Source organism: Perissodus microlepis, chromosome 16 (genome assembly GCF_051167445.1).
Source record: "Perissodus microlepis isolate ML-2025 ecotype Zambia chromosome 16, ASM5116744v1, whole genome shotgun sequence".
Lineage (NCBI taxonomy): Eukaryota > Metazoa > Chordata > Actinopteri > Cichliformes > Cichlidae > Perissodus > Perissodus microlepis.
In genome coordinates this window covers 14,379,217-14,406,382 of record NC_140476.1, presented here as the reverse complement: position 1 = coordinate 14,406,382, position 27,166 = coordinate 14,379,217, and the positions used below count along the sequence as shown (strand labels likewise).

At 39.6% G+C, this 27,166-nt stretch overlaps 2 protein-coding genes across 6 annotated transcripts in view; both read left to right on the top strand.

Annotated features, from left to right (window-relative positions):
• The window catches only part of LOC146370555 (activin receptor type-1-like), a 32,071-nt gene extending 22,483 nt beyond the window's left edge, over window positions 1-9,588 (top strand). For all 5 annotated transcript variants that reach the window (XM_084908820.1, XM_084908817.1, XM_084908818.1 and 2 more), the window contains 6 exons: window positions 661-760; window positions 2,513-2,659; window positions 2,897-3,172; window positions 4,606-4,803; window positions 6,845-6,975; window positions 7,089-9,588. In XM_084908820.1, the coding sequence (XP_084764946.1) occupies window positions 661-760; window positions 2,513-2,659; window positions 2,897-3,172; window positions 4,606-4,803; window positions 6,845-6,975; window positions 7,089-7,223 (987 nt within the window). In that variant the 3' untranslated portion in view covers window positions 7,224-9,588. The remainder of the gene's footprint in view (window positions 1-660; window positions 761-2,512; window positions 2,660-2,896; window positions 3,173-4,605; window positions 4,804-6,844; window positions 6,976-7,088) is intronic.
• A 1,792-nt stretch (window positions 9,589-11,380) lies between these two features.
• On the top strand, window positions 11,381-26,727 carry acvr1c (activin A receptor type 1C). The gene is made up of 9 exons (XM_084908821.1): window positions 11,381-11,753; window positions 16,977-17,207; window positions 19,628-19,870; window positions 20,038-20,268; window positions 20,366-20,533; window positions 20,934-21,090; window positions 22,043-22,167; window positions 22,720-22,850; window positions 24,663-26,727. The coding sequence occupies exons 1-9, from the start codon at window positions 11,684-11,686 to the stop codon at window positions 24,786-24,788; spliced, it is 1,482 nt and encodes a 493-aa protein (XP_084764947.1). The 5' UTR covers window positions 11,381-11,683; the 3' UTR covers window positions 24,789-26,727.
• Window positions 26,728-27,166: the final 439 nt, after the last annotated feature.

Below are 27,166 nucleotides of genomic sequence, written 5' to 3'. Positions count from 1 at the left end.
AACTCATCATTCATTTTACGGCCTCTGCCTTGCATTCCTGTGTTGTGATTCCAAATTGTCTCTCAGGCAGCTCTTGCATTATGCATTTGTTTATCTGAGGCATCACTCCCCTCTATTTTCAATCCTCATTCTCCCCTCCTAGTTAGTCATTTGTTTTGCTCAGCTGCTGCTGACTATGTTGCTGTGCACTGCCCTCCTGTGTTAGCGCTGGGATGCTGCACGTCTTGCAGATGAGATAAAAATAAAAGGCTTAGCAGCATTGCGCCTGTTTTGGAGTCTGGCCCTTGGATTAGATAAAATCTTCAGCACCCACACCAGTCACCAGGGAGGGGGTGGTACTTCTGTTATTTACTCAGCAGGGGGCACTCTGCAACACTAGCACAGAAACACACACACACCCACCCACACACATTATCTTGGTACACACAGCTTGGCCCCCTCCATCCCATGTGGGTGCCACATCAAAGACAGCCTGCTTGTTATTAATCTCCATTGGAGTCCCAGATGCTCCATATTTCACCATTTTTAGGCTTGAGCCACAGGATTCTTTTGGGACTGAGCTTTTCATTCATATAGATCACATGCAAATTTATCCATAGACGCACAAATAAATTCATAAGCTCTTTTTCTCAATTTAAATTTTTTTTCTCTCTTTCCCAGGATTTGCTAGATCATTCCTGCACTTCAGGAAGTGGCTCAGGACTCCCTTTCCTTGTTCAGAGAACTGTTGCACGACAAATCACACTAAATGAGTGTGTGGGTAGGTGTCCTGTCAAAAGCTGTATTCCTATTTGCAATAGCACAGTTGGGGAAACAAAAAATCTGCCTCCTCTTTTCATTTTAAGGTGACACGGTAACTGAGCAGACTAAACGTCCTCCAAAGAAATGTTGAGATGTAAAGGGTACTCCATCACTCAGATTAAGCATAGGGGCAACTTTACAGCTTTGGCAGCACAGATTGTGAAGCGACAGACCTGCACAGCCATGTATATTGCGTGCTTATATACCGACCAGCAACAACATTAAAAGCACTGATTTGTGAGGTAAATAACATTGCTGCTCTCGTCAGAAATTTGCTGGGAAAACACAGTTCCTGGCATTCATTTGGATGTTACTTTGACACTTACCACCCACTTAAATATTGTTCTTGAGCACCCCCAACTGGGAATCAACACTCACCAAAAGCAGCATCCTCCTCCTGCAGCATAATCTGCCTCACCACAGTTTAAACTGCAGAAACCGACAGAGTCCAAAGTGCTACCCTGCTTTTAAACTTTCTAGAACCCAGTATAATCGAGCATCTATAAGAGCAGTCTTGTCAAGAAGGCCCATCCTGCAACCAACAGGAACCAGAGGTTCCTGTTGGTTGCAGGGAGACACCCTGAAAGCCTCTGGTCTTAATTTTGTTGTCAATGGGTGTATACCAGATTACAGTACTTTAGAATCTCATGTTTGATATATATTAAGGTAGAGCTGATCATTAATATAGCTAGTACAGTAATTTACAACATTTCATGTAGTATTTTGCAGTCTGATAAGTCTACAAATAGAAGTTCTTGGTTCATATTTAACTTTTCATGTCTTGAAAAAGGTGTAAGACTAAAAAGTCCTGTGTCAGCATTCAAAACATGAAATTCAGGAACTTCCAAATCTTCAGATAAATCATCAAGAGAATAAAAATATGAATTTGAAATTGGTTGCAAAACAGACGAGCAGTGTGAGCTCATCGTGAAAGTGGGCCAGAGTGAATGTGCAACAGTTCAGCAGTGAAGTCCCCAGAGCCACAATTGCAAATCAGTCTTGAGATTGTTTTATGATAAGTGTCAGTGACAATGCTGGCAAGAGTCAGCATATTTTCAGGAAAACAAATTGCCACAATGTGTTGTGGCAATTTGTTTTTATGAAAAGGTACTCATGTTGAAAGTCACTTGTGTTGAAATGACTTCCCTAACCCTGCGTCACTCTAAACCATTTTTTTTTTATTACAGTTATGACTATATTAATTGGTTTTTGGCCACTGGGGGGCAGTATAATAAGCTGTCAAATATAGTAAGCCTACAAAGTTATGGCTACTAATAAAATATAAATAGAAATAATTTAAGGACATTAGCATTCAAAGTACACTTTCTTTTTTTGCCCTGATACATATTATTTCAAATAATCACTTTCCCTTTAGGTTATCTTGTTTACTATCTTTTAACAGGTAATTGTTTGTAGCTGTTTAATATTACACTTTTTAATATTACACTATCCATTCAGTATCTTGATAAGTTAAAAAGCTGCAGAGATGTTTATGCTATAACAAATATAATGAATCTTCATTGTTGCCACAAAAATGATTAGTGCAGGTTTGAATGTTACACACAATGGAGTCCATCAAGTGTGCTCGTAGTAAATTTGGTGGAATATGAACAAACTGTGTGTGTGTGTGTGTGTGTGTGTGTGTGTGTGTGTGTGTGTGTGTGTGTGTGTGTGTGTACACCGATTCATAATTTTTCTTTTTACTTGTCAGGCAAGGGCCGTTATGGTGAAGTGTGGAGGGGCCAGTGGCAGGGAGAGAATGTTGCAGTTAAAATTTTCTCCTCTCGAGATGAAAAGTCTTGGTTCAGAGAGACTGAAATCTACAACACTGTGCTGCTGAGACATGAAAACATCTTGGGTATGCAACCTTTAATAAATGATCAGGTTTAGTGAGCTCTGATATGCACTGAAGGACACAACAACCATTAAAGTTGATATCATATCAAGCTGTCACTCTTAGGAGTAATGCATGAAAACTATATAGATAGTGTGTTGTATAAGGATGTATAAGGATCAATGCATGCTAATTTCTCCTTGGTTGCATTTTTACATTTCTGTTGATGAGCAATATTTAATTTCATATCTCTCCACGTAGGCTTCATCGGTTCAGACATGACCTCAAGGAACTCCAGCACCCAGCTGTGGCTCATCACTCACTTTCACGAGATGGGCTCCTTGTACGATTACCTTCAGCTCAACACCCTCGACGCAACCAGCTGCCTCCGGATGGCGCTCTCCATTGCGAGCGGTCTGGCGCATTTACATGTCGAGATCTTTGGCACTCATGGCAAGCCAGCTATTGCCCACCGAGACCTGAAGAGCAAAAACATATTGGTGAAAAAGAATGGACAGTGCAGCATTGCTGATCTCGGTGAGAATAGTATGCGCGTGTGTTTGTGTTAACACAGCAGGGGTCCACAACGTTGCAATGACACGCATGGCAGGCAGATGTCGCAACAATTCATAAACATGATTCTTTATGGAAAAACTTTGAAGGATACAATTAGCAATGGCTTCTTCTCTTCCTATATCAGTGCTGATGTGGCAGTATTCCTTGAAGGGCGACAGTCAGGAAATTACTGCAGTGGCTACATGCGCCTTAACGGCAAAAATTAAAAAAAAAAAAGTGACTGTCAAAGATATTACTGGGGAGACGTGAAGCAACTAAAGCGGCCGGTATACTGGGCCCCTAAGCTGACTACAAAATGTAGACCACCATTTGCAAAGCTGTGTGCAGGGTCTCCAAGATCAGTGCACAAACATGCCGTTTTTGGAAACATTAAGGGAGCTAATGAGTTGCTTATTGTTTTTAAACAACTCGTGAGGGGGTATTTTTTTTTACATCAGCTACATCTGTCAGTGTTATGAAGGTTTAGTATGATATGACGGCTAAAACCGAAGAGTTGAAGCAGAAGGTAAATGCTTCCTCGGTCTTGTTCTGTGCCGCTTCATCATATTGTGCCATAAAGGAAACGTAGAGTAGGACGTTCTTTCCTCCATGTGCCACAGATAAATATATATGTTTGGGCGAGAGTTATAAAACGGTACAGCGGGCAGCTATAATATTCACAGAATAATGGAGCGTCTCGGTTTTAGTATTTTATTCAGTGCAATCAATAATACGGCTTCGATAAAAGCAGATCCGAGCTGATGCACGTGAAGATTAGCTGAAGAGGTTAATTGAAGGTTACAATTATTTCATTGTGTTAGAGACGTATTCGCTTCGAGGTCGCTCAATTTGCATCTGTCTGCTCGGCCGTATTAGTTATTTCGAAAAAAATATCCTCTTCCAGGTGTATTGCTTTGCCCTTAACCGAAAACACATTTTGAGGACCTTGGTTGACTTTATCTAATGCATCAATGTTCCGTTTGCAGATGCTTGAATAACATCTAATTTGGGGACAAGCCATAACCTGGCGACAGGCTTGACATGTTTACAGGCTCGATTTAATAAATTCTGCTCCGAATGACGCATTTTGCTGTCCTTACAAACATGGTAGCTGCTGTTTGTCTCCTGAGTGAGTTGTTGTTGGGTTGGAGTACATCCTGTTTGGGCGAACAGGGCCACGCATGGTGAACAAATAGCCTTCCAATCAACTGATTTAAAAGATGAGTGTCGGAAAACTTGGTCTCCTCTTCACTCCAGTATCTGTATTAGTTATTGTTGCCTCACTTGGATGATGACTTAATTAAAAATATTTAGTAATTACCTCCTTCAGAGAGTTAAAGTATTTTCTCTTTTAATCTCATTGATTACATGTGTATAAGAGGCGATTTTAAAGTGTTCTTTTGTTTCCATTTAAGGTCTGGCTGTCATGCATTTTCAAGACACAAACGAGTTAGACGTGGGGAACAACCCTAAAGTTGGAACAAAGCGCTACATGGCCCCTGAAGTGCTCGATGACTCCATCCAGATGGATTGCTTTGAGTCCTACAAGAGAGTGGACATTTGGGCCCTGGGCCTCGTCCTGTGGGAGATCGCCAGGAGGACAGTCAGTAATGGTCAGTACATGTTTTAGACAACACCGTCACAATCACAGCTCTGACCTGTTGTGATTACGTCACTAAGGCACAAGGCCATCTGTTAGTCTTGGATGGGTGTAGTAGAAACTATAAGAACAGCTGCAAATATTACAGGGAGTGCAGAATTATTAGGTAAGTTGTATTTTTGAAGAATAATGTTATTATTGAACAACAACCATGTTCTCAATGAACCCAAAAAACTCATTAATATCAAAGCTGAATGTTTTTGGAAGTAGTTTTTAGTTTGTTTTTAGTTTTAGCTATTTTAGGGGGATATCTGTGTGTGCAGGTGACTATTACTGTGCATAATTATTAGGCAACTTAACAAAAAACAAATATATACCCATTTCAATTATTTATTTTTACCAGTGAAACCAATATAACATATCCACATTCACAAATATACATTTCTGACATTCAAAAACAAAACAAAAACAAATCAGCGACCAATATAGCCAGCTTTCTTTGCAAGGACACTCAAAAGCCTGCCATCCATGGATTCTGTCAGTGTTTTGATCTGTTCACCATCAACATTGCGTGCAGCAGCAACCACAGCCTCCCAGACACTGTTCAGAGAGGTGTACTGTTTTCCCTCCTTGTAAATCTCACATTTGATGATGGACCACAGGTTTTCAATGGGGTTCAGATCAGGTGAACAAGGAGGCCATGTCATTAGTTTTTCTTCTTTTATACCCTTTCTTGCCAGCCACGCTGTGGAGTACTTGGACGCGTGTGATGGAGCATTGTCCTGCATGAAAATCATGTTTTTCTTGAAGGATGCAGACTTCTTCCTGTACCACTGCTTGAAGAAGGTGTCTTCCAGAAACTGGCAGTAGGACTGGGAGTTGAGCTTGACTCCATCCTCAACCCGAAAAGGCCCCACAAGCTCATCTTTGATGATACCAGCCCAAACCAGTACTCCACCTCCACCTTGCTGGCGTCTGAGTCGGACTGGAGCTCTCTGCCCTTTACCAATCCAGCCACGGGCCCATCCATCTGGCCCATCAAGACTCACTCTCATTTCATCAGTCCATAAAACCTTAGAAAAATCAGTCTTGAGATATTTCTTGGCCCAGTCTTGAAGTTTCAGCTTGTGTGTCTTGTTCAGTGGTGGTCGTCTTTCAGCCTTTCTTACCTTGGCCATGTCTCTGAGTATTGCACACCTTGTGCTTTTGGGCACTCCAGTGATGTTGCAGCTCTGAAATATGGCCAAACTGGTGGCAAGTGGCATCTTGGCAGCTGCACGCTTGACTTTTCTCAGTTCATGGGCAGTTATTTTGCGCCTTGGTTTTTCCACACGCTTCTTGCGACGCTGTTGACTATTTTGAATGAAACGCTTGATTGTTCGATGATCACGCTTCAGAAGCTTTGCAATTTTGAGACTGCTGCATCCCTCTGCAAGATATCTCACTATTTTTGACTTTTCTGAGCCTGTCAAGTCCTTCTTTTGACCCATTTTGCCAAAGGAAAGGAAGTTGCCTAATAATTATGCACACTTGATATAGGGTGTTGATGTCATTAGACCACACCCCTTCTCATTACAGAGATGCACATCACCTAATATGCTTAATTGGTAGTAGGCTTTCGAGCCTATACAGCTTGGAGTAGGACAACATGCATGAAGAGGATGATGTGGACAAAATACTCATTTGCCTAATAATTCTGCACTCCCTGTATGTACGCGATCAGAAAATTGGGCACGGCATAGTTGTGCTGTTTGCAAAGATACTGCGTTGAGGTGGCTGTAGTCAGGTCTTTCTTCAGAAACAAAACAAGTGATTGCTTCAGCTTGGACTGGATAAAATCTTTTTATATATTGATTTAAAGATGTAGCCTTGATACACTTTCTGTGAACTAAAACCCACTTCTTATCTTCACTGTTAAAGGGGCTTTAAGCAGGATTTAAGATATTGAGTGGACATCTCAGTCAGCCATCATTGTAATATATATTTTTATGCTTTACACTCTTAAACTGTGCAATCTCCGAAGTAAGCTGTTCTTCTTTGTCTTCTTCTTGTAGGAATTGTAGAAGATTACAAGCCCCCTTTTCATGACGTGGTCCCAAATGATCCGAGCTTTGAAGATATGAGGAAGGTTGTGTGTGTGGATCAGCAGAGACCCAACATCCCAAACAGATGGTTTTCAGACCCAGTAAGTAATGTTACTTTTGTCAGAAATACACAAATGAAGTCTTGTGAAAATCCAGAGTTTTTAGTGTTTACATCAGGCACATTGATCGATTTCTATTTTTCCTCTTTTTTTAGACTTTAACCTCCATGGCTAAACTCATGAAGGAATGCTGGTACCAGAATCCGTCAGCCAGATTAACGGCGCTGCGTATCAAAAAGACTCTCACAAAGATCGACAACTCTCTGGATAAAATAAAAACAGACATTTGAGCCTTCCCCGAGAAGACGAAGCAGGCATGTACTGAGGGCCACTGAAGATGTCCGGAGGATGGACCACCTTAGAGAAAAATCTCAAAAGATAAATGACTCAATAATTTCAGTGCCCTTATAGTGGCACAGACTTATATTTATTTTAAAACATTTGAGGGACATATTTTGGCATCCAAAGATGGCTTACCAGGCATTTCCGAGACTGCCGATGGTCTTAGAAATGGGAAAATATCTATTTCAACTTTTATCATAGGAGCTTGACTATTAGAAATGTTCTTCAAGGAAGAAACTTACCAGGGCATTTGAGTAGGGTTGCTTGTTTTTAGAAGAGCAGATTTTGTTTGAAAACATTTTTTAGCTTGGAAAATGTCTGAACGCGGTCATTTCTTTATCTCTTTAATTGTACTGCGTTGTTCTTTTGCATTGCGGTCGATCCATTTGGAAAAGATGTCAACTCGCCGGTTGAACTTGCCTAGTCAGTCAGCAAACTTTGTAACACAGTGAACATGTCGAGGTGTGTTATGTCTCACTTTGTGTCCAGTACCACTGTTTACATTGCTGTCAGAACAAGTTTCTTGGGATTTTGTTCAGTTCTGTAACATTTAGTTGTACAGTCAAGTCAGTGGCACCATCCTTTTCCTGATATCGTCCAACTACAAGGTACTCTGTTGCAAACCTTTTGTATATCATCATTAACTTTACATTGAATTATTTTTATCTTGTTTTGCTTCTTCAGCTTTACAGAGACATATGCTAAAAGAACAAATACAATATCTGCTAGATGATGCTGAACTGTATTCCTCCAGAGGCCTGTAAGTAAGCCTGTAAAGCCTGTATATTGTCTTAACGCGTGCATTGTTGTCTTAATGCGTGCATTGTCAAAGTAACTGAAGTCAAACTTCAGCGTTTTTTAATTACTTTAACATTTTATATCAATTAGTTATTTCTATTAATTAAAATGGGGAAAAAAAGAAGTAAATTACATCTGACTGGTGTCTTGATACTGTGTCGAAGTGTGTAGAAATATCTCAAAAGTCTGTAAAAGAAATTCACAACCTTGAGATCAATTCAAAAGGTGATGCCTTCTCTTTTTCTCTGCCACCACCTTTATCAGGCTCCTGTTCAGTAAATCTTTCTTCTTTTGATGTGACCTTTCTTCAGAGTCATCACAGGATATCTTGAAGGTTTAATAGATTTTTGGAAGTCTGGCGGCTATGCTTACATGTATTTGATGCCTCGAATGATGAAGCAGTACCTCCGTTTATTTCCCCCATAACCTATCAAAATTTTGGCAAAGTTTTCTTAATTTCGAGAAGTAATCCCCAAGACTACAGAGAGGTTTTCTAGCCTCGCCTGTAAAGTGTTCACTGAAACTTCTTATCATACCTTTGCTTTATTCCTGATTGGTAAATGTTAATATGCTAAAATGCTAAGATGGAAAATTAGTTGTATGAAATCGAGTGGTTAGCCTCAGCATGCTTCTGCTGGCTCTACTCTAAAATGCCCATTTTCATTTCACTTTGTTCAAGCTGGGCTTTGGTGTCAAGATGCTATTATGACAGCTGTTAATCTGTTAAGTCTTAACTATCCAGCTGTTTTGTCCTTGCACTTTCTGAGTACAGTGTCTGACTGTTCTGAACTTTTCCAGCTTCTACGAATCTAACAGAAAATTCAGCTCACAGTGCATAATAAGGACCATTTCCATCTTAAGTGGAATATCAGAGCTTTTTTTTCCAGCTAAAACAGCAGCTTCTTTTCTGACTGCTGGAGATGTGCTCTAACAATGCGAACAGTTAATTTTTTTATATATTTGGTGAAGGTAAAAAGCCCAAACTTTGGGGAGATCAGAATTTGGCAGTGTCAAACTGGTTACAAACTAATTCATATGCTAAAAGAGCTATAGGCCAGATGACAACAGTGGGTGATTAACCATGCTAAGATGCCCTGTGTGTGTTGAAAACAGCTGTCAGACTTTTAAGGTATATAAGTCTTCATATTCAGTGTCATTTGATCCGTCCTGAGACTGCAGAGCAGAGGTTTGACTCCAGCAGTTTTAATGTCCCATCCTGTTTCTTTGAGGTTTAGGGCTAGACTTGGTTGCACTGTATTCATTATCTGAGAGGGTGTAATGGTGATGAAGTACGTGTTACTTTTTTCCAGTAAGTAAATATCAAAATATTTGAAAGAATTTAAATGTTAAAAATGAACAATATAGAGTCAATTTATACCAGATTATATAAAGACACTCATGGATAAACAAAAAAGACCCAACTTGAAAATCCTACATCAATCCTACAGTCTTGGATGTTTGTTTTTTTTCTTTTCTTAGCACCCTCAATAAACATTGTGCATTTGCCTGTCAGTGTATCTGTACAAGTTCTCATTTTTCTTATGTTGGTTTTGTGACTTGATGTTCTCCTAGTAGTGCCTTGATGAAGATTGTGTCAGTCACCACATTAGTAGTGATTCATTTTCTTAACTGCCAAGGACCACAGCTGGTGCAGTTGAAGCAGAGACTGTTTGTGCTGCGAGAACCCCCCAAAAAGCCAAGGTTCCTGGATTCAGAGTTTACTAGTGGCTGCCTCACCACTTCTTGTTTGTAGACAATGTGCATACCACCCATGAATAAATAGATTTTTTTTAAAAATCCCGATTTTTGATTGTGTTATGATCGTGTAGTCTGTGGGATCAAACCTTCACTGTCCCTGGAGACATTGGCACCTTTTGTTGCTACGCAGCCTCAGCAGCAGAAACATGGCTGCCTGTAAATAACTTCTTTCATGCAGGTGAGTCCAGCTTTGAATGTACAGCAACGTCATTCACTGTTGATCAACTAAGTGTTTACTTTCTGCCTCACTAGGAGGGAGGTCAGAAGTGGCGTCTGTGCAGCCTAGTTTTTTTTTATTCTGTTTTTGCTTCTCTCATCCAGGGAGAGCAGTTGGAATGGCCACAAGATAGGCTGACGGTTGGATTACCAAACTCTTAAAACAGGCAACTGTCAGATCCTCGAGGGCACCACACTTGCAATTAACTGATTTTTTTTTTAAGGAGTTTGGAAGTACAATATTAATATTGGTGGGACCAGTGTAATTGTCATAGGCTGTATATAAAAGATGGGAGTTATCCACAGGACTGCAAACTCACATTTGAGAGCTTGAAAGAGCCTGAACAATGGTGGGCTAAAGCTGCCTTGGCATCCACCTGGCAAAGCAGCTGTACACCAAAGTTTTAAAGGGTAAGTTAGCAAAAAAAAATTAATAATAATAAAATCACCCTTGTACTGTTGTTACGTGTAGATCAGACACCATTAATAGCTTTTTAAACAAGTTGTAAACATACTTTAAGCTGTAAAGCTGCAGTGACTTACTTTCTACAGCAAGCTTGAAGTGCCCACGGGAGGAACTGCACTTCTTAAGTGTGTACTATAAGTGTATACTGCAAAGGTGCACAGTAGATATTTCTATTATAAATGTTCCAAAAAAGTGCCACAAACCTGTTTAAGATATTGATTCTGATTCGCTGTGATGGTGTGGTGAAGCCGTGTTGGTATCCACCTGTCAGTCATAGCAATCATGACCCCTAATCCCTAATGCATCATTTTAAGGCTTAATGACATTTTAACATGTTAACAGGCAGCTGCAAAGGAGAATAATCCTTGAGCAGTTTTTTTTTTTTAATAAAGGGAAACATTGGCTTCCTTAGAGACCAAAACTGTTTTTGTAGCAGGCTGTAAACATGTTTTTAAAGTTGGGCTTTGTAACATGGGAAGTGACTGGCTTTTTGGGGTCAGCCACCATTGGAGAAACTGAGGTTTTGGCACGTTGCATTGGCTCCATTTTTTTTTAAGCCTGGAAGGCTCCCACTGTGAGTAAAGGGGCTCAGAGTACACATTCAAAGACACATTCATATGACACATTCGTTCCTTCTGCATTAACTGACACTAATTGCATTCAGGGAAGCACAGAGTGCTCATGTTCTCATGTGTTCATTAGGGAGCTCAGCAGTCTTGTTGTGGATTATTTATTAATAATGTATGGGTTGCAGATTGGCCAGATTGTGGCGTTGTAGTTAGTAATTTCCACAGATTACACTGTAAATAGTTTAAAATCTCTGCACATTTAATAAATAAGTGAGACCTCAGTGAGCAGAGGTAATTTCCATATCCCTTTGGCAGACAGGAGGTGGTGTTTCATTGGACCGACAGCAGTTAAATGGATGTGCGACGCACTTTCTCTCTGGCTCCCATTCACATGTCTTTATCAGAGGTCTGCAGCGCTAATCCTCTTAAAGTCCAGTCAACAGAGGCGGAGCAAACTGCGTTTCTCGATCGTTTACAGACGGAGACGTTTGTGGCGGGGGTGCATGGCCGACGGACTTTACCGCAATGTTTATTTGCTCTGTTTTCTGTAGAGTAGCTGTGTAAGCGGTGCGTCAGAGAGGGAGCAGATGCGGCTCTTACCATGACTCGTCCCGGGAAGCAGTGCTTTCAAGCGGCGTTGATTTTCCTGACTGTCGCCCAGCTGACTGCAGGTACACAGTCTCAGGGTGCAACATGATAATAAGCTGTGCCATTTGTTTTTTTTAAAGGTTTTTAATGAGTTCTTAGACCGCCTACACTAACTCAATTAGTATAGTTGACTTTTCAAAATCACACAAAACTTTATAGCAATAAAAAAAGAAGAAGAAGAATTTGTCTCCAAAGATATGATCAAAAGTGGAGCATTTCTTTTTCTTATTTTGCTGCTGTTAAAAAGGTCTGAAAGTAAAGTTACCGCCCACAAACAGCATGTGTGCGGTGGGGAAGTATGGGTGTTAAAAGACTGTAATTTCAAGCTGTCAGTAAGTAGGGTTGGCTAAAATATGTGGAATAAATGTGGTCAGCTTTAGTACACATGCTGTGATATATCATTTGAAAGACCTTAAAACATTTACCTTGTAGCCTGTTTGTATCTAGGATTAAAACGTTTTGCTTAATATGAAATAGAAATATTAATTATTTGTTTTCTGTGATTGAATTCATACTACACCCCTGAAAGGATAGTTCATCATTCAAAAATAACCTGGAGCTACTCTCATAACTTGATAACTGAGGTAATAATTCAAGTGTCTCTAAAGGGATTTGCAACTTTTTCTTGTCATATGTTTTGCTTTTGAACTACTTGTTGCCCAAAACTACATATTTGCTGAAAACTGGGCTGTAGGAAATCCTAAATTGAAGGCATTACAATTTTCTTTTATTCTACAGACCAAACAGTTCATTACAGAAATAGATGTCAGGTTAACTGATGAAAACAATCCATAGTTTCCACCCACATTCATGCTGCATCTTGAAGTGTTGTAACACTGCATTTGATATTGATGAAATACATTAAGAATTGGAGAATCTGCAGCCACTTAACTCCAGAGCTGGAAAACAGAACAGGTGCTACTTCATAAACACAGCCTGGCTTGTTTGGCTGCTGGTGGGTTCAGGTACACAGAAAGACATAAACTCCAACTTAGAAAAACTGTGTTAGACTGCAGTGCATGTTTTACTACATTTCCAGTGGGGCAAGTAGATGGTGGGTTGAACTGGATGAAAACTATTGTTTGGCAAACTTTGTATGTCGGATCTTTGTCTAATGCATTTTGTTGAAAATAATTAAAAAGCACAAGTTTTTTCATCTGACATTCTCTGACTTAAGGTAAAAGGTTACAGGTGACTTAAGGTAAGTTGTACTAGTTGCACTCTCTTAGTCACTCTGGGTCACCTTTAGCTATGTAATAGCTTAATTTCTAATGTAATGATTAAGTGAAACTTTTAAAAACAACCAGTTATTGCTTAATTGCGCTAAATGCCTCTTATTGCTTAATGCCTCCAAATTATTCTACAAACCTCGGTGCTATTCTTCTAGACACTGGAATTCAATCCGAATAATTGAGCTACTTAAAAGGTTAACAATGCTCATTAAATGCAGATTTAAGTAAAGCCAGAATAATAATAAGTAAAAATGTCTCGATTTCTACATTCTTTGCAGTGAACGTATTCCTTATTTGAGTAATATTGGGGTGATTTTCTAGTGTGGCAGATATTCCCTGTGTGTGTGTGGCTGTTTCCTGTAATTGTAAACACTTTCTCTGTTTTATTAGTGCAGATATTAGTTCAAAGGGACTCATCGAGTTTGGTCCACAGTTATAACAAGACTTCACAACACTGCAAATAACAGTATTATACTCCCCAACACAGAGAGAGAATTAATTTGTAACCGACTCTGGTGACGCCTGAGGAAATGAGTAATTACTCTTTCAGGATTGAGGGGTGTTGCAGGGCTATCCAAACCTGTTAGTTTATGGAGAATGATTTATAAATGTGAACAGCATGTGCAAAATTTGCGCAATATTTCATTTAAAAGAGTACTCATTACTGTCACTGCTCAGATTCAGCTGCCCCTTCTAGGGTTTGTCACAAAACAAGCTCTAAAAGCTGCAAACAGTCATTTCAAAACTGATTCAAAGCAAAGATCCACTTCCAAACTGAATGGCTGTGGAATCAACTTTCATTCATTGTTGGTTTTCTTTTCACAGCTTTTTAAATATGCACGCAGAGGCTTTACTACTGACTCTGTGATCAAGTAAATATGGGGTAATATGAAGTTCCTGAAACAGAAAGAATTAAATATAGATTTGAAATGTAGTTATATATCATCATAAGATGGGGATTTAGAAAGAGTGCAAATGGTTAGACAAGTTTCCTGTTAAACTATTATGTTAGATTACGTGAGGTTTCACAGTCCCATTTATTGTACGAAGTTTAGATTTTTGTTTTTGCTAATTTGATAAATTAAGCCAATAAAAATGTTTTTACTTAGAAGTTTTTGCGCCTTTTATAAACTCTCAACAAGATTTTGAACATGTATATTTTGGAAAAATAGTTTTGCCATTTAAGATGCACAATCCCCAAATCAAGTCTTCGGTCTCCATCAGTGTTATACAATGGAGAAAATTGAAATAAGAAAAAGAAGTGATTAAATACAGACACCAGCGCTCAGACGTTCATCAGCTTTAAGAAAGGAAACTCTCGCCGCACCTCGGTGTATTTTAACTTAATTGTCCTTGAACAGGTTGTTACCAAGCAACCCCAGCTATGCTATAAAAAGGCAAAAAGTAATCTCATAGTCTTCACCTGAACTTTTTTTGTGCTGATGTTGTCAGCAGGTCTCTCATCAAGACGAGCTTTACAAAAACCTTTAAAAGAGAAGATTGGTCATATTTCTAACTGTCAATCAGTCCCATTTAAAGACCAAAAGGATGAAGAGTTATTGCTGCTCAGTTGTCCACTGGGGATTATGTTCTGTCAGTATAATGAAGATCAAATTTATGTCTTCGTTCCTTCACAGTTTATCCATTCAGAGTGTTTTGTTGTGAGTTTGGGGCTGGCTGGAGAGATGTCTGCCTGCTCTTAAATTCAGTAAATCAGGTGACACGTGGTCTCTAAGTGCTTTATTTTTCTTTGCTGCTAAAAAAAAAGAAAAGAAAAGTCTCTTTTGGGGTAAAAAAAAATGTCCATGAGCACTTTCATGCAGGAGATATTTCCTTTCTTCCGAACTACACCTGCAATCCCTGTCACTCTGCAGAAGGATTCATGTACTCGTGATGAGAGCATTATGAGATGTAAACATTAATGATGTCTTCTCTCAGCAGAGCTATAATTAGCTAGCTGCGCGCTTGTTTTAGTGGTTGTAGACTGTGGGAAGAAAATAGTTGTTACATGACACTGGTCAAAGCAAGATTTGTGGTTGTATTTCTTTTTCTTGTTCTGGAAAAAGAGACATCAGTTCTCTGTTTATTTTTGGCACCTTAGTCACCACAAGGTGAGTGGCATTTTGTTCCATTATAGTCAGAGAGAAGCCAGACATTACAGCCAGCATGTCCAAAACTGGGCAGCTCGCATCAAAACCACCTGAATGAACAGCACAGCAGGCTGGAGGAAAAATATACTCTAATTGAATTTTTCAAAAACTTCTCCTTTGAGACCGTCCACCGCTGTTTACTGTGGGCTGAAAAAATTTTCATTTTAATGGTTAGGCTACAAGATGTTGAAAATAAAGATTATGTTTGTAAAGATATTATTTTGTTATGTAATGATATTTGTTTAAATCCCCTTTTCATACTTTGGCTCTTCCAGATTTTAGGTACCATATAACCTCTGTGTGTCATGCATATTACAAGTCAGATTTACTTATAAGGCATTCATAGTTCATGGGAACTGAGCCAAGTGAGCAATGTGGTTCCAGATTTAGTACAAAACGCAAAGTCAATAAAAAATTGATCAGCTTTCCAGGAGATTCGCGAGGGAGCAGAAAAAAAAACAAGAGTCTGGAATAAACAGGGATTGATTTCTGATATCGCTACGTATCAATGAATTTATGATTTATACGATTTTTTTAAAAAGCACACAACAAAAAAACCCCATAAAAATACAGCCGATTAAGCTCATTTCTTAATATTTTGCTTCCAGTGAGCCAGACTTTATTGTATTTTTAGAAAACTGGTCTCCAGGTTTGGACATTGGATGCTTTTTCACTTGTTTTCCATCCAGTCCTGTATCCAAACATTTTCAGAATTTGTTTTTGTTTGTTTTTTACATTGATCTATGTTTAAGTATAAAAAGGCGACTAAGTGAAGGAACTAGTGTTTATCCAGGCAATTATAACAGGCAACTTTGAATCTTTAGGCCTTTTGTTTTTAAGAGCATGTCAAAAAGAAATTATTCCCATTTATTTAGTTGAACGTACAAAAACAGCATAAAGTATTTTTTTGCACCAACAAGGTGAATTCCAAAGAGTTATCAGCAGAAGACTTGGCACAGCATGGTATGTGCCCTTAGAAATTCTGTAAAAACTGGACAAGTGGAGGACAAATGAAGAAATATCAGGGATAAAAATATCTACAGTATCTGAAATTCATATCCTAAAGAAATAGGAAAAAAAATCCAGCTAAGACCTGACGCAGAACCTGCGAGATGCATCTGGTCCTTCAGTTGATCTGTCTGCTGTCCACTGCAGAGTCATCAGAAAAGGTCTCAGTGGCTGTAAAGAAGCCATTCTGACAACAGGTCTTATGGCGTGGTGGATCCAAATTAAGGCAGTGAAGAATGACTTAAGATTATTACAGAGTACAGTAAGTAAAATAATTACTGCATACATACAGCAGTCATGACTGGAAACTGATTTAAGGTATTGTCACTTAGCTGTTGATAATTATATTTCAGGATCAGCCATCAGTGTCTATAAAAAAAAATGTATGAATGGGTGATACTTGTTACAAAATATTACAATTTACAAGATAAGGCTGTGGAGACCTTTAGCTTGAAAACTGAAGGCGCCATAAAAAACATTGCACACAATTAAATAATTAGCAATTTTTAAAGCTATTTGTTTTTCTTTCTTCTGAGCAGGCAGTGCACTCTTGCTTATCAGACACTGCTTATGGAACAAAGCATGACAACAGCTCCAAGTAGAACACAAGATTATGTGGGTGTTAAACTAAGAGGCATTAATCTGGTTCCTCCACCTCCATCCATTAAGAGCATAGATGTCATTGTGTAACAGGAGCATCCTGCTACTAAAGAGTTAAAAACCACTGTTCACGCGAGTCAGTATATTGTCCTCCCCCCAGCCCCCCTCAGTCACTCACAGATAAATGAAGTACAGTGACTGCTGTCAGCTGTAAAGTGTCTGAAGACAAAAATCACCAAATCTCAATGTCTTTCAGGTTTGAAGTGTGTGTGCCAGCTGTGTGCCAACAACACCTGTGAGACAGCAGCAGACGGCGCCTGCTGGAACTCTGTGATGCTGATCGATGGGAAGGAGGAGGCAGTGAAGTCCTGCCTGTCCCCGTCTGAGATGAAAGGCCAGGTCTTCTGCTACAGCTCCAGAAATGTCTCCAAAAGGAACTGTTGCTTCACTGACTTCTGCAACAACGAGACCCTGCACCTATACCCAGGTACAGCCCACACGATGCTACTGACCTGAGGCCGCTGTGTCTATTTGCCTCTACTATTTTTTGGTTGCGTTTTGAAGCAGAAATAATACAGAGTTATATATAAACAGTGCACAGTGTGGTAATGCAGCAGCATGTGGCGAGACCACCTGGCCAGCTGGGGCCTCTCCGTGTGCAGTTTGCATGTGCGCTTGTGCGGGTTTACTCCGGATACTCTGGCTTCCTCCCAGTCTCCAAAGACATGTATGTTAGTTAGCCTGTCGTTCTAAATTAGCAGTGGGTATGACTTGTCTGTATGTTTGGGTTAGACCTGCAATGGGCTACTTGTCCAGGGTGTACTCTGCCCTACATATGCTGTGATAGCAGATACAAAAATGAATAGATTTATATATAAACAGTTTGCGGATATTGTAAAACTGAAATAAAGGAAAAATGCATTCAGCCCCTCAGACAGTCTTTTAATGTTCCACTGCTTCAGTAGCATACACTCAGCGGCAACACCAACTCAATCTGTGTGGGATTTCCCACTCATTCTGGTCCCGGCTAGACGAGGTGGATGCTGATCCTCCTAGATCCTGTGACATAACAAATCTGGCAGAGGCTATGGGACGTCAGTTAGTGATCCTCCCCCTCCCTTGCCTGATTTATAAATAAATACTTTGTCAGGCATGTAGTCCCAAAAGCCTCTCATGGGTCTGCCGGGTGGAAGTTGGGCTTAATGCAGAGAAGGATTACTCACACCTTTGTATATGCAGCTGGCTAAAAAATTACTGAAATGGTTTGTTTTTTATTAAAAATACTGCAGATTATCAGTTGATTTCCTAATGGATTCATTTACTGATTGTTTCCAATTTGCAAGCAGAAAGGTATAGACGGTCAGTGAGAAACAAAACAAATATATGATCATATTCATATGTTTGGTGCTGAAGTGTCTGATGCTGCAGATTTTTAATGAGAGCGGTTGGGGCAGTGCCCCGAGGCCATGATGGTGCTGACTGTGAATGAGGACAGCGCAATCAATCTGTTCCACTGCTTTGCTACATATCAGCTCATCCGTTTAGCTGTGGATTTTTTTTTTTATACATAAAGAATTCATGACCTCGCTTTGACTTCCATGCATTTCTATACTCAGACATTTAAGTGCTAGGTAGTGTTTAGTGGTTTGTGTAGCTGTACAATTTGATTTACTTTAGAGTTTTTCAACACACGGGAAGGGATACTTTAAGTGTTCCTTTGTACCTAATTTCCAAACCCCTCTTAGCTGTAGTAAACAGTTTAAAAGCAGATATGAGCTTTGAGATGACCCCAATCACCTAAGAGGGAAAAAAAAGAGTGTGTAGAAGGTCTTATAAGCCAGAGGAGAGAGGAAGGTCTTGTTTTGCACCATATCTGCTGAGCACCAGTTGGACACATGGCAGGATCTGTATTTAGGTAAAAGGCTAAAGATGTCTTAAGAAACTGTGGTTTAGTTCACAATGTGTTGCTTTGCACATTGGGCCATCTGCAGATGTTGCACATTTTAGGATCGCTTGGTGAGGACATTTCATCCTTTGGGGACTTGGTTTTTTTTCAAACCTTTATTTTTTTTTATTACAGTACCCACATGTGCACATATATGTTGAAAGAGTTAGTTGTAGCTCCTGCAATCCTGAAGTTGGCCAAATAATCGTTACAGAATTCTCCCTCTTTATTTCCCCAGACCAAACAAATTTAGCACTAGGTCATGGTAGTAATGCAGCACTGACAGCGCATTATTTTGCCAGCATGTCTCTAAATCTCTTATACCCACCCGCTCACCTGTTTTTGTTTGTGTCCAGGTTTTCCTCTGGCCACCCACAGACAGAATGAAGATCAGGGACAGAAACGTCAAGTTATTTTGTTTTGCCAAGCCCAGATCTTTATTTGCGAGGTCTGACGGTGCACCTGTTGCTGATTAGTTCACTGCACGTATTTTTTGAGGAGTGAAAGCTTGCTGGCACTAAAAGATTCAATATCTTTATTCCTTTTTGATTAATGACACTTACAGGCAGTGATGAAAATTTTCAGACACGCTGGAAAAACAAGAAAACATTGCATCTGCCAAACGTTCAATTTTCACCTCTCTAAAGTTTAGGACTGCAGAATAAGTGGTGTTTTAATTTTGCTGAGCTTTTCTAAAAGTCTGAAAAAGCTGACTCATCTATGCTAGCTGGAGTTTTATGTAACACTGATGTGTTGAGTTGTGCTAATTGCCCCCTATGCTATTGCCATGTTTTCTAGTAACCACCAGGGTGTGCAGCAGACACAGCAGGGACCTTAGACCCATTAAACACAGTTGCAAATCTTACCCCATTCTACATTCTACTGATTATTGAACCAAAAAAAGTACTAGGAATGTTAGAAAAGGACTACACGCTAATAATATTGGCTATGTTGTTGTTCAGAGAAGCCTTCAGAAGAACCCGGCTGGAGCAGGCTGCAGCTCATCGTGGTGATCCTGGTGCCCTCCTGCTTGCTGTGTGTAGGGATCCTGCTAGGCGTCTTTGTTGTGCAGGGCCACCGTTGTGCCTACAGGCGATCCCACAAGCAGGACTCGGAGGAGCCTCTGGATGATCAGTTGCTAATGTCACCTGACAAAAGTCTCAAAGATCTGATATATGACATGAGCACTTCTGGTTCAGGATCAGGTGAGAGAACTGCTTGAACTTGTCACATGGTTACTGACACGATGGCCCGGATTGTGACCATTGTAGTACAAGTATAATCCAGTAATTGCACACATTTTGTTGATTCCTCCAGCTATGATCTGCTGAGACAAAACCACTGCTCTTCTCTTCCCGTCTGCATCTTGCAGGGCTGCCACTGCTGGTCCAGCGAACCATCGCTCGAACCATCGTCCTGCAGGAGACCATCGGAAAAGGTCGATACGGCGAGGTGTGGCGCGGCAAGTGGAGGGGCGAGGACGTGGCAGTTAAGATCTTCTCTTCCAGGGACGAGCGCTCGTGGTTCCGTGAAGCTGAGATCTATCAGACTGTCATGCTCAGGCACGAAAACATCCTGGGCTTTATTGCTGCGGATAACAAAGGTCTTACAACTAGGCACTAAATACAAATGTATTCACAAATTAAGCTATGAAATAAATTCGCCAACATATAACGTTGTCATTCGCTGCCTTTTTGCAGATAATGGCTCATGGACTCAGCTGTGGTTGGTGTCAGAGTACCATGAGCACGGCTCCCTGTATGATTACCTGAACAGGCACACGGTCTCAGTGGAAGGCATGATTATTCTTGCTCTGTCCATAGCCAGTGGGCTGGCACATCTCCACATGGAAATCATTGGCACACAGGGTATGAATGTACTTAGTAAATACAGAACTTGAATTCTAGGACAGTGAAGTCACATCAGAGACGCTCAAAGGGTGCTCTATTTCCTTTAATATATATATCCTTTAATCTTATTAAAAGGAGCAAATGTATTTTGGCCATGTGCTTCCTATATCTCAATGCGATATCTTTATATATTAAAACCTGAAGAAAAAATTTCAATTGACTGACCATTAATTTGCGCTACAGTGTAACCACAAGGCAAACCCTGCTGTGATATGATAAGGTGACATTTTATGACATTAAGGCTGGAAAATGATCCTCAATTTCATCCATCTCTAAAAGACCCAAAATATTTGCTGTAATATAAAAAACATTTTTGGGGCTTCCAGAATAACCTTAATTGTTACTTTCTTGCTTCTAGGGAAGCCAGCCATTGCTCACAGAGACCTAAAGTCTAAAAATGTCTTAGTGAAGAAGAACGGGACGGCGGTGATTGCAGATTTGGGTTTGGCCGTGAAACTCGACTCCAGCACAAACACCATAGACATACCACCCAACCACAGAGTGGGAACTAAGAGGTTGGATTTATGTCACAATACAAAAAACACACACAAAACAGAAATGTGAAATTAAACTGAAGTGCCTTTAAACCGAAATCACTTCCGTGTTCTTTAAATATTATTGGTGATTTTGAGTTGTTCTCTCATGTCGGTGTGTTTTAAAGTAATACTATTAATTGGCCCTTAAACATTAAGAGCAAGCCAGCATCTTTGGTTTTGGTTTCAGCAAGAAAAGCAGAACCCACAGTAACAAATATGCTGGAATAACTGGCCTTGTTTATTTAGAGAGTAATATTAGCCGTGTGTGTACACATTGCACATGGCACAGCTTCACCTATTTCCAAGATGCATGGAGGAAAGGACAAAGTCTAAAGAGGTCAAAAGTGCAGGAACACATGTGTAGAACAGCTTTCCCCCCCTGATTGATGCATAAATAATACTCTTTATAGAGGAGACATCATCATGTAGTGTCTGTGTACACAGTTCACACAGCCCGTTTGAGAAAAATGCTGAGTAAAAGTCATGAAATCTCAATTTATTTGGTGTGAGAGAACAAACAGCAGTGATGCAACTGTAAACAGTACAAAAACAAATGTATTTATTTAGCAACAGTCCATTCTCAAGCATTTAGGCTTTGGCGACTCCTAGTGGTTGTGGACTTGTTTTTGGTCAGTCTATAAGGCTTGAGTAAGTGCTGTGTTTTCTTTTAAAGATGATATATTTGTCCTTTTAAAAAGTGATAACCATTCCTATAAGAGCAGCACTTGAATCTTTGCTGTCTTCAGCAAGGAAGACGGATACATGTCCTGCTGGTTTTGACGAGGGTGATGTGACCTGCGGTTTCACATTTTTAGAATTTGGGTGACAAAGTTTTGAAGCCAACCCACACAAACAAATTGATTCAAGTATATACTGCAAGAGGTACTGGGCTTTTTATTTCATTAGACAGTAATCGTTCTGTCCTCTGCAGGTACATGGCTCCAGAAATCCTGGATGAGACAATCAATATAAACACCTTTGAGTCGTTTAAGCGGGCGGATATCTATTCATTAGGCCTGGTGTTCTGGGAACTGGCCAGAAGATGCTCCGATAGGGGTATTTCAAACTACGCACACACACGTACACTCTACCACGAGTTTCATGCAAATTTCCAAAACAATACTTTTATTTTTGGAGCGACTGTCTTGCTTTGCATAATACACAGTTAAAAAAAATCTTATACTGTCTCTCAGTGCAGACTGTCTGAAACGAGCCTCTACAGCTCCTCTTCCTTTAACCTAACTCACCTCTGATTGGCTGCTCCTTGTAAACAGAAGGCTTGTGGAGCACCTGTGCTCACACTCAGACCTGTGTAACCATATTAACGTCATTAACTAAGGCCTGAACTTGTGGCTCGCAAGTATTACTTGCACATACGCTGCCATATTATAGCATTACACTGAGTATCACCACAGTATATAATCATAGAAAAAAGGAAAAGCATGCACTGCTTCAAGAAGAGTGCATACATGAAACTGTAATTCTCCCAGAAACACTAGATCTTTGCTTATATTTCACAGCACACTGCACATAATTAGTCAAGTTGTTGATAAACCTCATGAAGTAAACCCAGACAATAAACAAAATTTGTTTTTGCCATTTTCACAGGACTTCATGAGGATTTTCAGCTGCCTTATTATGACATGGTGCCTTCAGATCCATCCATTGAGGACATGAGGAAAGTGGTTTGCGATCAGAAGCTCAGACCCAGCATTCCCAATCAGTGGCAGAGCTGTGAGGTGAGACAGAAATCTGATGTGTCGTTATGTGAGATAGCTGTCAAAGAGCCGGTGTCATGGTGACATAAAGCACGATTAGTCACAGTTTAGCACCAAACCGAGCATCAGTGAACCAACAGCCTCTAACCACATAGGAAAATTTACAGTGTCACATATGGAATAGCTGTATCAAAGCATGAACATGTTTAAAACTAAACAAATTACATGCTAAAAACAAACTTTTGTGTGTGCTCCTGACAGTAGTATTAAACTTTGACAACTTCATTTATATATAGTTTGTGAAAAAGTCTTTATTTCTTACTTTTTTAGCATATTTTTCCACACTTACATGTTTTAGATCATCAAAATGATTATTAGACAACAATAACCCAAGTAAATACAATAGCTTTCTCGATTTGTGGATAACAGCTCGCACCATGATTTTCTGGAGTCTTAATGCCTTAGAAATGGTTTTATAACTGTTTCCAGAGTGATCGATGTCACAGTCACGAGCAAATGATGTCAGGAGATCTGAAATATGCTTTAGTGTGAACTGAGAAATGCAGTAAGATAATCTAGGGGATCTTAAAGCATGTATATGACTGTGTCTAGATTTTATCTAGATAAAACTGAGCAGACCTTACTGAGTCTTGTAAGCTGCAAACCAAGTTGCACAACTGAGGTGACATGCTTATTTAAGCTGAGGTGGCTGTCAAAGATTAGTCTGTTGTCCCAACTTTATACATAAGGAGCTCATGTAACAGCTATTGAGGTTATAGGTAATAGCTATCTCCCTCCATGCTTGATGCACTGTGGCCACAAACTACTACCTCAGTCTTATCCATAGGTCAATAAATTTACCATAATTTTTCCTGTGTACATTGCATCGTGACATCACAAGTTTTGCCAGTTTGAGGGAGATTTCTTTATTCTACCAGGAAGGGAGGGAGTATATTATGTCATTTGTCTGTTTGCTAGCAGTCTAATGTCAACAGTTTTCAATGTATCATTTTAAAATTTTGTGTGATATTAGATACCAATAACAACTCGAGCTGATTTCATTTTGGGGAAAATCGGGTCAAGGTCAAGGCACCAAATTTCAAACTCAGTAAGAGCTTTTTATTACCCACAATTTTTATGGCTCGTCTTCAAACTTTCAAACAATATGCTAGGTCTTGGAGGACACGAGTACCACGATTGGCTAAGCATTTGACCTCGATAGGCTGATGTCAGCATGATGTAATAAAAAAACATCAAAGTTGTAGTATAGCCCTTGCCTTTCAGGGGGAGTTGCACTTTAGTGGACACTGTTTACTATCGTCACAGATATCATCAGAGAACTTGGTGATTCAAATATATACATATTACAGCCATATGAAAGTGGAAATTCTCTTAAAGCTTTTTAAAATGTACAGAAAACGTGATATTTAAGAAGTCAGGACGGCACTGGAGGGATGACACACATAGCAGTGGTTAACTTCAAGGCCTCGGGTAATGGGCTAAAAGTGATTGACAGAACAGGGTGAGGTCTGAGACTTCTTTGTCTCAGATCTCATTTCTTGTTAAACCACTTCCTGACAGAAGAGAATTGGGTGTTATTCTGACACACCACTGTATTCAATTTTAGCTACCAAAAACTATTACTACCACTGCAAAGGCTGCAAAGATATTTCTACAGAGTCAATCAAAGAGGTTGGATTGCATGTTTAGTTACCGGTGAAACTGTTCAGATTAGATGTTTGATATTTGTTATTCCAGTACACACTGGAGCCTGACCTGTGATTTTCTGGGTTTTGTAACTTATAACGTCATCTCATCTCGTTGCTACACCAGGCTCTGCGTGTGATGGGCAAGCTGATGAGGGAGTGCTGGTACGCCAACTCTGCTGCGCGACTGACTGCTTTGCGGGTCAAGAAAACCTTGTCTCAGCTATCCGTTATCAAGGACATCAAAGAATAGTTAGATTTGTTGCTCTGCAGATCGGCACTGGTGCTGGCGCTGGTGTAAAATAATTGACCTCTCTTACTGCCCGAGAACACCCTCCTTGGGACACAACCACACCGTCGGAGAGCTTCATCGTGTCGTCGTTGGTGCCAAAGTATTGTAGGAGTCGTTTTTGAAAGCTTTGCACTTAGACACCTTGTGAAGCAACATTTTAACCAAACAGCTAAACTCTTGGTAGGAAGAGCCATTTTAAATAAGTCGTGTTTGATGTATAAATAGATTATTTTGCTACCTCAGTATCATAAGTGCCCAAAGCTTGAAGTTGCACATTGATATTTGTGCCATATCTTGTAGCCAATACAGTATTGCTGGGTAGTTAATGTGCTAAATGACAATCTTGTAGGATACTGGATTTAAACGAAACAAAACAGCTGGTTTGACTGTTTTTTAATGACAGACACACATACAGATTTTCCCTGTTAATCAGAAGTGCTTCTGCTTGACCGGCACTCATGTACACAAAGCACTACTAAGCTTACAACTAAAAGATCATCTTTAGCTCAATGCATCCAAGGTTTGTTAATGAAAAATTAACTCACAGCAATTGGATAATTAAGGGTGTTATAAGCAGAAGAAATCTAATGGAGTGATGAACTTTTCATCCACTGGTGCCAATGGTCACTACATGAAAAGGGTATTTCAGCATATAGAGTGCAACTTGAACTAATGAAAGTTTATCCCGACAAAGAAATATTTCTGACATTGTTTGATTAACCATAAAAATCACTACAAATACATATTTTTAACATAAAGATAAGAAAATCTATGAATGTCTATTCTATTCTTTTTCTAAAAAAATTATTTGCATATTAAAGCTTTCTGCTGCTGAACAAAAACGAGCAATTATCCGATAAATGTAAAATAAAACATCTAAACAAAAGCCTATATATAATTCAAATCCATTGTTTTTATATAAACCTGACTTATTTTTGCATTAGGTGAAAAAAAAAATTGCAAAAAAAGCTGCCGAAGGTGCAAATGTAGCGCAACATGATGCTGATTACTTTTACCTACCACACAAGGGGAGCACAGTTTGAATATGGGTTCACATTAGCATCACTAGCACCACTGTCTAACATGGCCTACAGAGCCTCGACATAAACAGGCTTAGAGGAAGTGCAGAAATCTGAATCTGCACACGATTTGTGCATACATTTGTAGGTGTGCTTGCATGTGTGTTTGAAATCATGCAAAGTGATTCCTTATTTCAAGCTGTGGATTGAAATAATCTGAACAATCGGTGTAGTGATTGTGAAACCTGAAAAATATACACTGAGGCTTTTCATTCACATCCTGTCCATATGTTCATGTTTTTAGTTTCAGAGACAAGTGACATACTTCAGTATCTGTGCTTGGTATCAGTGTTGGCCTATTTTGCAGTATGAAAGCACTTATTGTCAGAATGACTGAATAATATGTAGTATCAGCAGTGTTGCCTCTGAAAATAAGCTATGTACAGTAGCCTGTTGCTCTCTTGGCAAAATGTGCAAGTCTTCAGTTTTTATTTCTGTAAAACTATGAGGTACATTTTTTTTTATAATTACTGAAAAAAGAAATACTGAAATTAGAATGTTATTATTATTTATATGTTCTGTATTGTGTCTTATCTGCTTCTCTATGAAGACACAAAAAGGGACAGAAAGCAGATAGCAAAGCATATCACCGTGTGCAATTTCTGGTTTCTGATCTCACATATAATATAGAATTTGAAACAAAGTAAGACCTACTTTTGATTTTAAGCCCGCCATCATTTAAATATACAAGTTTGATGTATCGAAAACTGTTTTGTGTTACTTCCTCATACTGCATTGTGTCGTCTCTTTTTGCACTATTTATTATACATATAAAATGTGATGTCAGTGGGTAAATAAACTTTTTCACTGACTGAGCATCATTCATGACTTTGACAGAAAGATGGGATGTTTTGCTCTCCCTACATTTCAAGGGTAATTTTGTAAGAAATGACTGTGCAGAACTGCGCAAGTTACAGGGGCAGAATTTCCCGGAGCCGTTTATCTGAAACTGATCTTTTTTCTTCTTTATCATCTTCCCATTCGCACTTTCAACTGGCGTGACTCATCTGCGTTTCTGTTCTGCTGCTCTTTCTGCATACGCTGTTAATGTCCGTTAGACAGAGGAAATAAAGCGCTGACACTGAAGCCATCAGCGCTACGTGGATGAGTCAACCCCTTTTTCTGTGTTGCATTAACAGATTTTTACAGTGAAGGCTGTCAGGTAAGAGGAGGTCACGTTGTGTCACTTAGGGGCATCAAAACACGCACATAAGAATTTAAAAGTTAGGTTTTAAAAGTATTTTTAGCTGCTTATAATTT